Raw genomic sequence first — 12,992 nt, forward strand, 5'->3', positions numbered from 1 at the left:
ATAGGTAAGTAAATAGATGAATAGATAGATAGAAAAACGAATAGATAAATACATCGATCAATAGATAGATAGAAGAATAGCAAGAAGAATAATAGATATATAAATAGATGGAAGAATAGATAGATAGATAGATAGATGGAAAGACAGATAGATGGATAGATAGATAGATAGATAGATAGAAGAATAGATAGATGGAGAGATAGAAAGATATATAGGGATAGATAGATAGAAGAACCAATTGAGAAATAGATAATACAAAGATAAAAGAATAGATAGATAGATAGATAGATAAATAGACAGAGAGCTAAAAAGATATATAGAGATAGATAGATAGATAGACATGGACATCACTATTATCTCATGGTATGTATACTGCTGCAGGGTCAGTAGTCATCTTATCATCAGAAGCCAGAAATATTCACAAAGCATGCACATTACTCTCTTCCAACAAACAAGTTTCTCTCTATCTATGCGCTTGCTTTGAAGCTGTTGCTGTTAAAGTAGATAAGGCAAGTTTGTTTGCCCCAAAACCATGTAGAAAAAAAGAGAATCATGTAAAAAGCAGGAAATGAATTAATAATAGAAAATAAAAACAGATTTAGCCAAAGAGTATAGATAAAGGAATGTTAATATAGAATGGGAAAATTCTGCCATTTTATAACCAACGATGGTCTGTCAATATGCAATATTTGATTTGGACCCTAATATGAAAAAATAGCTGTCATAAAAAAAAAAAAATAAAAAAAAAATGTTCATATGTAATGCAGATATGTTAAAAGTTTTAATTGGTCAGAGCATCAATAGCTACAGCACATTTTACTCCCCAACTTGGCACTGAATGCGGGAGACGGGCTCCATTATAGTCTATGGAGCCTATCATCTGCAAAGTGCTTCACATCAAGGAAAACTTTAAGAAAAATTGGCATTTCTGGCTATTCCTAGATCTCTTTAATTAATGGCAAAATGCATCCCAAAACACATTCAGTTTTCCTTCCAAGCTTATGGACTTATGTGATATAGCACCCTGTTAAAGAGTTTGCTACATACAAAGGATACTTATCTATTTAAATTCATCCCACTCATGCCAAAACTGCTGCAGACTAGGATTATCATTCACTTCCGGATGGAAGAGAAAAAAAAGTTGAGAGATTTTTTGCCATAGCAACCAATGATGGTTCAGCTTTCATATCTTAACAAGCTCTAGTAAAGTGAAAGCTGAGCTGTGATTGGTTCCACTTGGAAAAATACTCCACTTTTTCTCTCACACAGTTCGATAAATCAGGCCCTATGGGGGAGATTTATCAAAACCTGTGCAGAAGAAAAGTTGACCAGTTGCCCAAAGCAACCAATCATATTGCTTCTTTAATTCTTAAACAGGAATCTGATAAATGAAAGAAGCAATCTGATTGGTTGCTGTGGGCAACTGCACCATGAGTCCTTTGAACAGGTTTTTATAAATCTCTCCCTATATCTTTTAACAGAAGCAAGTGAGGACATTGCTCAAAGTACCGTATTTTTCGCACTATAAGATGAACCTGACCATAAGACGCACCTAGGTTTTAGAGGAGGAGAACAAGAAAAAAAACAGCAGCCCCCCCCCCCCCTTGTAGACAGTGCCCCCTTGTAAAAAGCAGCCCCCCCTTATAGACAGTGCCCCCTTGTAAACAGCAGCCCCCCCTTGTAGACAGTGCCCCCTTGTAAACAGCAGGCCCCCCCTTGAAGACAGTGCCCCCACTTGTAGATAGTGCCCCCACAGTAGTTGCTCACCTGCGGTTGCCGCTCTGCTGCCCTGTTCTGCCCTGAGTAGCGCTACAGCCATTATTGATGTGGACTTTGATATTAGGAACTACTATTACAAAGCAAGAGGGATTTATATAGAAAAACTCTGCAAGACATTTTCCTATTGTTACAATGAATACTAAAATATGGTTTTAGACAGATGTCATGCTATGTAGGGCTAAAATAAAACATATTTACCTTTTTAATAATAACTTATTTTATTCTTTCTAACCTATCTGTGCTAAATACACAATTTTTTTTATGTTAATTACAATTGTGTTCTGCAAGCCTGGAAGAGTCAGCCATTTTCTTATTATAATTTCCTTTAGTACTAGGAAGGAAGGAAGGGATGTAGAAGAGGATAAAGGACTAGGTTACTTTCTCAATGAATACATCTGTTCAGTTTTACAGAAGAAAATTAAGAAAAGGGACCTCAGTTAGGAAGGAAGACTAATTTGATGCGTGTGTACAGAGGAAAAGGATCTAATTGTATAAAGTAAAGACAAAATATCACAGGGGATTGATTGAATACACCCAAAGATAATTAAAGAGCTCAATGGTAGACTAGCAAAACTGTTAGCAGATTTATTTAACCAATCACTGGCAACAGGAGTAATCCCAAAAGATTGGAAATTACCAAATGTTGTCCCCATTCATAAGAAAGGTATCAGGGAGGAATCTGGCAACTATAAGCCAGTAAGCCTGACATCAATAGTGGGTAAATTAATGGAAACCATACTTAAGGATAAGATTGGGAAACATCTAAAATCCCAAGGATTGTAAGATGAAATACAACAGGGGTTTACTTCAGGGAGATCGAGTCTAATCAATTTCAAACTAATCAAACTAATAGTATTGTTTTTTATTTTTTATTTGGTGACTAAAATAATAAGTGGCAAAGTATCTCTTTGCTGATGACCAGGGGTTAAGTCCTAGTGAGGGACTCAGTTCCCACACGTTCCTGCAGGACTTGAGCCCTGCTGATGACACATATATTTTTAATAGGGTTGATGTTCCTGGAGAGATACGCCAAGTGGAAAATAATTTAAGTAAAATATATGAACGGACAGAACTCAGAATTGGCAAATAAACTTTAATGTGGATAAGTGCAAGATAATGCACCTTGGGCGTAAAAACCCACGGGCAGAGTATGGAATATGTGATAGATTCCTGACCTCAGTATCTGAGGAAAGGGATTTAGGGATCATTATTTAAAAAAATTAAAGTAGGCAGACAAATCATAGAGCAGCATTAAATGCTAGCTGAATGCTTGGGTGTATAGGGAGATTTATCAGCAGTAGAAAGAGGGAAGTGCTTATGCAGTTGTAAAGAGAACTGGTGAGACCTCACTTGAAGTATTGTGTGCAGTACTGGAGCCCATATGACCACAAGGATATAGATATTTTGGAGAGAGGTCAGAGAAGATACTAAACTGTTAAATGGACTGCAGGATAAAACTTACCAGGAAAGGTTAAAGAACCTTAACATGTATAGCTTGAAAGACAAACAAGACAGAGGGGATATGATGAAAAAATATTTTTTTTTAAATACATAAAGGGTGTTTTCTAACATACAGCTTGGGGGAGGTGTAGGATCCCACTCCATCCTGTCACTAGACGCTGTTAAAGGGTACCTCTCATCAAATAAACTTTTGATATATTTTAGATTAATGAATGTTGAATAACTTTCCAATAGCATGTTAATGAAAAATATGCTTCTTTCTATTGTATTTTTCCCGATCAGTCCAGGCAGCAAGCATTTCAGACTCATGCTGGAGTCCTAAACACTCAGAGCTGCCAGCCTGCTTTGTTCACAGCCAAACAGGCTGTGAACAAAGCAGGCTGGCAACTCTGAGTGTTCTCCTTTGTGAACAAAGCAGACTGGCAGCTCGTAGTGTTTAGGACTCCAGCATGAGTCTGAAATGCTTGCTGCCAGGACTGGTAGGGAGAACCCTAGTGGTCATTTCTTCAAAGTGGAAAATTAAATAGAAAGAAGCATATTTTTTAATAACATGCAATTGTAAAGTTATTCTGCATACATTAATCTATAATATATCAAAAGTTTTTTTGATGAGAGGTACCCTTTAAGGCATTTGACAGGGTGGAGTGGGGTTTTCTTTAGGGAGTCCTTGTTAAGATGGAGTTTGGGAGAGGGTTTATAGATTTAGTGAAGTTACTGTATTCGGGGGGGTGGAGGCTAAGGTATGGGTGGAGGTGCCTCGGAGAGTTTTGTTCTTTCACGTGGAACTAGACAGGGTTGTCCCCTCTCCCCCCTATTATTTGCACTAGTGATCGAGCCTCTGGCTTCCAAAATAAGATCGGATTGCCAGGTGGAGGGTTTTGGTGCTGGGGGAGTGGGGACAAGATTTCTTTATACGCAGACGACATTTTGTTGTTCCTAAAAAAAAAACGAGAAGGGGCTAGACAGATTGATAGGGGTAATTGAAGACTATGGCTCATATGCAGGGCTGGCTATAAATTGGGGTAAATCGGTAATGTTGCCCATAGGAGGTAGGGACGTTGACCCTACTCAAGTAGCCAGGGTATTGGAAAGGGGGGATAAATTTAACTACTTGGGTATACAAATATCAGAAAATATACTAGATTATCATGAACTGAACACCAAGTCATTGATTACTAAACTAAAAAAAAAAAAGCAGAGATTTGGAATAATATGAAACTCTCCAGGGCAGAAAAAATAATTATTATTAAATCAGTAATGCTACCGAAAATTTTGTACATGTTCGGTTCCTCACCAGTGTGGTGCGAGAAAAATGTCTTTAGGAAAATGATTGCAGTATTTAACGCACTTATCTGGGAGAGGAAGAGGACACGGATAAAGGCTGAACACCTTTGTCAAACAAAAGATAGAGGTGGTATTGACATGTCAGACGTATACAGATATTTTATAGCCAGCCAGATGTATTTTTTAGCAGAGTGGAAAAAGTTTGGCTTGTTCAGGCATATTTTGGACAACACGAAAGGCAGATATGCAGATATCTTCCAGGTACAGGAAGATGGTAAAGTCAAAAAATGGGAAACGTTAAAAAGGGAATTTGGAGTGGGTGACTCCATGTGGTTGGAGTCTATAAGTCTAAAGAAAGCCATAGAAACCCTGTTGAGGGATGGGAGAAATCAGATAAGAACAAGAACGGAAGAAATTAAGAAATTAGAATCAGGTATAATAAAGAGACGGGTAATGGCATATTGTTACAAATTAATGAAAAATAATAGTCAAGGATATCTAGATCATAAAAGTTTACAACAGTAGCAGGTGGAACTGGGTGAAACAAACAAATGTAATTGGAGTAATATATTTAAGAACGTAAGACACGCTTCCCCCAATGCTGACCACCAAATGATTCAGTTGAATATTATTTATAGGATCTATTACACTCCAAAATTCCTGTTTAAAATAGGTAGACGTAAAGATAGTAGATGCCCAAGGTGTGGTATGGATGATGTAGGCTTCCTACATATAATGTGGGATTGTGCACAAATACAACTATACTGGAGTCAAATAATTTCAGAAATAGAAGAAAAAGGGAATTATAAGTTAAAGGTTCTTGTTCTTGTGGGTGACGACAGTGATGTAATCTTGCCAAAGGGGGAAAAGAGGAAGGGTGGGGGGGAGAGAGTTTTTTCTTTTTCTTTTTTGGGGGGTTTCAGGGAAGGGTTTTCTTTTTGTGGTATTTATCTATTGATATGTAATGTTTGTAGTTCACAATGTAATTGATCATTTTGTAAATTGCCATATTTGAAATAAAAGGAATTAAAAAAGAAAAAAAATACATAAAGGGAATCAACACAGTATAGGAGGAAAGTATATTTAAAAAAAGAAAAACTACCACAAAAGGGCATAGTTTTATATTAGATGAGCAAAGGTTTCTGCAGTAATATGAGGAAGTATTACTTTATAGAGAGAGTAGTGGATGCATGAAATAGCCTATCTATTGAAGTGGTAGCTGCAAATACAGTAAAGGAATTCAAGAATACATGGGGTAGGCATAAGGCTATTCTTCATATCAGATAGGAGCAGGGACTATTAATAGTATTCAGAATATTGGGCAGACTAAATGGGCCAAATGGTTCTTATCTGCCGACACATTCTATGTTTTTATGTTACTAATAGGTGATACTAGGTTTGTACATTCGGCTATTTTGCTAGGGTTAGCCACTATTTTGTATATTTTATATATTTTTTTTTATTGTTATGTTGAAAGGTTCAGTTCTTAAATTTTCAGGCGACCCATTAATAAAGCGAAACCACTTAGCCCTATAGCCAAACCAAATTTCTTTTGATACAGGTACAATATAATAATGTTACAAAACTAAATGCCACTAATGGCATAATTTATAAGCTGTTATGTTTTACATACATGCTTTAAATTTATGAACAAATACAGATGATGTTAAGAAGTATGATTTAGTGAAAATGTGCTGCTCCATACCTGAACAATATTCACAGAAGTCAGTTCATTGTTGGGAGAATCATTCACAGCTATAGGTTCATTAGTATCTATGAGATTCTCTGTAGGGACATTCTGCACCGGTTTCAGATAAGCGATTTCATTCTGCTTTGAGTCCAGAGTCACACACACATCATATGAGAATGGGAAAGGTAAACTTGTATCACTGATCTCAGAAGGACATCCAAGGGTGAACTGAGGATATACATTTCTGCTATATGCTCCATAGGTTGTAGGATTATTAGATTTTCTGCTTTTTAAAACTAAGGTGATCAGCACAGTTGCAATAAAGAGAATAGAAATAAAAGCAATGGAAACTACCAAGTAGAATGTTATGTTGGAAGAATTATTTGACATGTTAGGTTGTTTTCTTATCTCTGGCACTGCCTGTTGAAAGTTTTCAGCCACAACTAAATGCACCAAAACTGTACATGACAAAGATGGGACTCCATTGTCCTTTACCAGAACCACAATTTTTTGTCTTAGGGTATCTGTGTCCTGTAGATCCTGTCCAATTCTAATTTCACCAGTGTATTGGCCAATGATGAATAATGATGGATCAGGAACCTGTAGTAAGTGATAGGAGAGCCAGGCATTGTGTCCAGAGTCAGCGTCCACTGCAATCACTTTGGTGACTAGATAACCTTTCTCAGCAGAGTGAGGAATAAACTCAAATAATGCTGATCCCTCAGTGTCTGCTGATGGGTAGAGGATCTTAGGGGCATTATCATTCTTATCAATGATACATATCCTCACTGTGACATTACTGCTTAGAGGAGGAGATCCACTGTCTTTAGCCATCACCTGGAACTGAAATTCTCGCAACTGTTCATAGTCAAATGATCTCTGGGCATATATCACTCCAGTTATAGAATTAATGGAGATATATGATGACACAGGAATATTTTCCACATTACTATTTAGAATGCTATAAGTAATTTTCCCATTTTCATCACAATCCAGATCTGTAGCATGGACATGGTGTATTGATGTCCCTGGTTGATTATTTTCTCCAATATACAGAATGTAGTTCATCTTTTCAAACACTGGAGCATTGTCATTCACATCTGAGATGTTGAGCTGAAAGGTCCTGTTGGTAGATAGGGGAGGAGATCCACTATCCATACACTGGATTGTAACATTGTAGGAAGGATTTCTTTCTCGGTCCATGCTGGCTGCAGTTACTAGTTTATAGTAACTACTAGAGGATGGAATTAGCTGAAAAGCCAATGTGTCTGAGATATGACAAACAACTTCACTATTCATGCCAGAGTCCAAATCACGGACATTCAGTAATGCTATAACAGTTCCCAACAATGAATTTTCTGGAATTGATGTTAAGAGAGATTTCATTGTTATATTAGGTGCATTGTCATTCACATCCATTACTTGTATGGACACTTTGCAATGTGTCACATGACCTCCGCCATCTTTAGCCTCTACAGTCATTTCATAGGTGTCTGATGTTTCATAGTCCAAATCTCCTAAGACTGTGATTTCCCCATTTAATGGATCTATAGAAAATAACTGGCATGCATCATCAGAAATGTGACTAAAAGAATAAGCTATTTGAGCATTAGAACCTTCATCTTCATCTGTTGCATTTAATTGAATTACAAGGGATCCAATAGCTGCATTTTCATATAACCTTATGCGATACGTATCTTGGGTAAACATTGGCAGGTTATCATTAAAGTCTAGGACAATAATCTTAATTGTAGCTGTGCTGGATTTCTGTGGGTTTCCTCCATCCAAAGCTGTTAATATTAACTCATAGAAACTTTGCTTTTCTCTATCTAATGATTTTTCAAGAATAATCTCTGGATATTTAATTCCATCTGTTGTAATTTTTTCTCCAAGTCCAAAGTTCCCATTGCCACTCAGTGTATAACTCTGTATAGAGTTGGTTCCTAAATCTGGATCTTGTGCATTTCCTAAAGCAAAGTGGGCCCCGGGTAAGGTGACTTCACTTATTTCTAAATCAAAATGTTTTTTTGAAAATATCGGAGAGTTATCATTCACGTCCTGGATTTCAATGGTGATTGTGTAAAAATTCAAAGGATTTTCAATCACAGCCTCTAGGTTTAGAAAGCAGTTTACTTTGATTCCACATAATGTTTCTCTATCAATTCTTTCTGCTACAAAAATGTCTCCATTTTCCAAGTTAGCATTCACATATTGCTTGTTTGCCTGTGAAACAAGTTGGAATTTTCTATTTGCTAATTCATTTACATTTAATCCAAGATCTTTTGCCACATTCCCAATGACAGATCCTCGCTTCATTTCTTCAAGAATTGAATATTGTAGCTGGCCATAGATATCATGGATAAAGAAGAACATAAGGCATATTACCTGATAAATCTGCTCCCCTTGTTTTCTTCTGTGCCTTGCTGAATAATTCATTGTGAAAACACAAATATGATATAACAGTTTCTTCTACTGTAATCCACAAGAAGAAAAATGTAGTTCTGAATACTTCAAAATATTTTGAAAAGATGTTTCTTGGACTCAAGGCTGCAGTGTGTGATCTCTGGATATATTACAGCATTCCCCTATTCCTAGCAATGTGAGACTACAGTGATATATACAAGAATTTCTTTCTTGGGTGATTTCATTTTTTTACACAGTCTAATAGTGCCACTTAGAGTTCAAATCTAAGAACTGCAGTTGTTCTGCAATAAATAGCATCTTCAAATACTTTGTAGGTTTTCCTTTAATTTATCTTTGCATTCATATGTTTGTTACCATATTTAAATGACCTAAAGGTGTATATCTGAAAAATTAACATTAACCACTTGATTTCTACATCATAAGGAAGTATATGGGTACAGAAATGGTCTGTGTAAGAAGATAGATAAATGATAGATACATTAATAAATATAGGTACGTAAAAAGATGAGTAGATGGATAGAAAATGAATAGATAGATAAATTTATAGATAGAAGAATAGAAAGAAGGATAATAGATAAATAGATGGAAGAATAGATAGATAGACAGAATAGATAGATGGAGAGATAGCTAGATAGAACCAATTGAGAAATAGACAATAGAAAGGCAAAAGAATAGATAGATAGATAGATAGATAGATAGAAGAATAGATAGATACATAGAAGAATAGATAGATAAAAAGGTACACAGGGATAGATAGATAGATAGATAGATAGATAGAAGAATTGATAGATAGAAAGCTAAGAAGATATATAGGGATAGATAGATAGATAGATAGATAGATAGATAGATAGATAGATAGATAGATAGTAAAAGCAAGAACACTGCAGCACTCTGAGATGTAGAAAAATCTTGTGAAAATATTTATTCCATCATTGGTGCAAAGGCAATGTTTTAGCTGCAAGCTTGCAGCCTTTTTCAAGCCGATACATAGATAGTTAGATAGATAGTACAAAAAGTCTTGTCCACAGCACCAAAATTCATGAAAAAAAATAGGTGTTTATTCCATAAAAGGTGTCAATACAGCAGCGATGTTTCAGTCAGCTCAATCTGACCTTGCTTGAGAAAGGTCAGGTTGAGCTGACTGAAACATTGCTGCTGTATTGACACCTTTTATGGAATAAACACCTATTTTTTCATGAATTTTGTTGCTGTGGTCAAGACTTTTTGTACTGTTTGAAAGATGATCCCCTAACCAAGGATCCAGGAGCTGCGTGCACCTCCCTACGATATTTTCCTCTCATTGGCTGTGCTGTTCTTTTACTACTACTAATTAGATAGATAGATAGACATGGGCATCAATATTATCTCATGGTATATATACTGGTGCAGGGTCAGTAGTCATCTTATCATCAGAAGCCAGAAATATGTCACAGAGCATGCACATTACTCTCTTCCAACAAACAAGTTTCTCTCTATCTAGGTGCTTGCATTGAAGCTGTTGCTGTTAAAGCTGATTAAGGTAGATTGTTTGCCACAAAACCATGTAGAAAAAACAGAATCATGTAAAAAGCAGTAAATGAATTAATAATAGAAAATAAAAACAGATTTAGCGAAAGAGTATAGATAAGGGAATGTTAATATAGAATGGGAAAATTCTGCCATTGTATAACCAACGATGGTCTGTCAATATGCAAAATTTGGTTAGGACCCTAATATGAAAAAATAGCTGTCATTTAAAAAACAAAACTTTTGACATAAAAGTTTTAATTGGTCAGAGCATCAATAGCTACAGCACATTTTACTCCCCAACTTGGCACTGAATGCGGGAGACGGGCTCCATTATAGTCTATGGAGCCTATCATCTGCAAAGTGATAGATTAAGTGCCAAGCCAGGGCAGTGCTTCACATCAAGGAAAACTGGAAGGAAAATTGGCATTTCTGGCTATTCCTAGATCCCTTTAATTAATGGAAAAATGCATCTCAAAACACATTCAGCTTTCCTTCCAAGCTTATGGACTTATGTGATATAGCACCCTGCCAAATAGCAAATATCCTGTAAGGCTGGGTTCACATATGTCCGGCATCCGGCATAGGTGAACTAAGCCTAAATCTCGACGCAACTGATGCTACAACTGATGACAACTTGTCATCAGTTGTATGGCATGCGGCGTCCATTGTTTCTGGGCAACGGACAGGGGAACGCAGAAGCTACATTTCCCTGTCCGGTGCCCTCCGGCATGTCCAACCATCCGTCGTCAAAATTGAGACGCTGGATGATTGCGAACTGTCCCATTCAAATGAATGGGATCAGTTCTAGCATCAGTTTCCCTCCGGTGCACGCCGGAGGGAAACTGTGCCGGACGACTGATATATGTGAACCCAGCCTTACAGAGTTTGCTACAAAGGATACTTATCTATTTAAATTCATCACACTCATGCCAAAACTGCTGCAGACTAGGATTATCATTCACTTCCGGACAGAAGAGAAAAAACAGTTGAGAGATTTTTTGCCATAGCAAGCAATGATGGCTCAGCTTTCATATCTTAACAAGCTCTAGTAAAGTGAAAGCTGAGCTGTGATTGGTTCCACTTGAAAAAAATACTCCACTTTTTCTCTCACACAGTTTGATAAATCAGGGCCTATGGGGGAGATTTATCAAAAACTGTGCAGAAGAAAAGTTGACCAGTTGCCCATAGCAACCAATCACTTCTTTAATTCTTAAACGGGAATCTGATAAATGAAAGAAGCGATCTGATTGGTTGCTGTGGGCAACTGCACCATGAGTCTTTTGAACAGGTTTTTATTAATCTCTCCCTATATCTTTTAACAGAAGCAAGTGAGGACATTGCTCAAAGTACTGTATTTTTTGCACTATAAGACGCACCTGACCATAAGACGCACCTAGGTTTTAGAGAAGAAAAACAGCATGCCCACCCTTATAGACAGTGCCACCTTGTAAACAGCAGGCCCCCCTTATAGACAGTGCCTCCTTGTAAACAGCAGGCCTTCCTTATAAACAGTGTCCCCTTGTAAACAGCAGGCCCCCCCTTGTAGACAGTGCCCCCACTTGTAGACAGTGCCTCCACGGTAGTTGCTCACCTGCGGTTGCCGCTCTGCTGCCCCGTTCTGCCGTCCGCATCCCCGTTCTGTGATCCGCATCATGGCAACCTATGGAGGAGCATGTGACATACACGTCACTCCTCCTTCCTCCGCAACATTACGCTGGGCGCAGGGGAGGAGGTGGAGTGATGTGTGTGTCACATGTTCCTCCATAGGACGCCATGATGCGGATGGTAGAACGGGGATGCGGACGGCAGAACGGGGATGCGGACAGCAGAACAGGGTGGCCGAGCTGGGCATTTGACGGCCGCACTGCAGCATGTATCAGCCCTGTGTATCTGGGACATTAAACGAGTCCCCGATACCATGCAAATGCCGGGTATCGGCACAAACATTCGCTCCATAAAATGCACAGACATTTCCTTCCCACTTTTGGGGGGAGAAAAAGTGTGTCTTATGGAGCGAAACATACAGTAACTTTGGTGCAGTGCTTCCAAAGTATGTGAGTAGCGCTACAGCCATTATTGATGTGGACTTTGGCATTAGGAACTACTATTACAAAGCAAGAGGGATTTATATAGAAAAACTCTGCAAGACATTTTCCTATTGTTACAATGAATACTAAAATATGGTTTTAGACAGATGTCATGTTACGTAGGGATAAAATAAAACATATTTACCTTTTTAATAATAACTTATTTTATTATTTCTAACCTATCTGTGCTAAATTAACAATTTTTTTATGTTATATATAATTGTGGTCTGTAAGCCTGGAAGAGTCAGCCATTTTCTTATTATAATTTCCTTTAGTACTAGGAAGGAATGCAGGGATGTAGAAGAGGATAAAGGACTAGGTTACTTTCTCAATGAATACATCTGTTCAGTTTTACTGAAGAAAATGAAGAAAAGGGACCTCAGTTAGGGAGGAAGACTAATTTGATCTGTGTGTGTACAGAGGAAGAGGATCTAATTGTATAAAGGAAAGACAAAACATCACAAGGGACTGATTGGATACACCCAAAGTTAATTAAAAAGCTCAGTGGTAGACAAACTGTTAGCCGATTTATTTAACCAATCACTGGTAACAGTTGCAATCCCAAAAGATTGGAAATTACCCAATGTTGTCCCCATTCATAAGAAAGGTAGCAGGGAGGAATCGGGCAACTATAAAACAGTAAGCCTGACATCAATAGTGGGTAAATTAATGGAAACCATACTAAAGGATAAGATTGTGAAACATCTAAAATCCCATGGATTGTAAAATGAAAAACAACATGGGTTTACTTCAGGGAG

The 12,992-nt window shown here is 37.5% G+C and overlaps 1 protein-coding gene across 11 annotated transcripts in view; it reads right to left on the minus strand.

Annotated features, from left to right (window-relative positions):
• The window catches only part of LOC130267390 (protocadherin gamma-C5-like), a 571,493-nt gene that overhangs the window by 486,622 nt on the left and 71,879 nt on the right, over positions 1 to 12,992 (minus strand). For 2 of the 11 annotated variants that reach the window (XM_056517128.1, XM_056517121.1), the window contains exon 1: positions 6,230 to 8,733. The exons of the other annotated variants lie outside the window; for them this stretch is intronic. In XM_056517128.1, coding sequence (XP_056373103.1) covers positions 6,230 to 8,650 — 2,421 coding nt within the window. In that variant the 5' untranslated portion in view covers positions 8,651 to 8,733. Of the gene's footprint in view, positions 1 to 6,229; positions 8,734 to 12,992 lie in introns of those variants that run through there. 11 annotated transcript variants of the gene reach the window in all.

The sequence above is a fragment of the Hyla sarda genome, chromosome 4 (genome assembly GCF_029499605.1).
Source record: "Hyla sarda isolate aHylSar1 chromosome 4, aHylSar1.hap1, whole genome shotgun sequence".
NCBI classification, from domain to species: Eukaryota; Metazoa; Chordata; class Amphibia; order Anura; family Hylidae; genus Hyla; species Hyla sarda.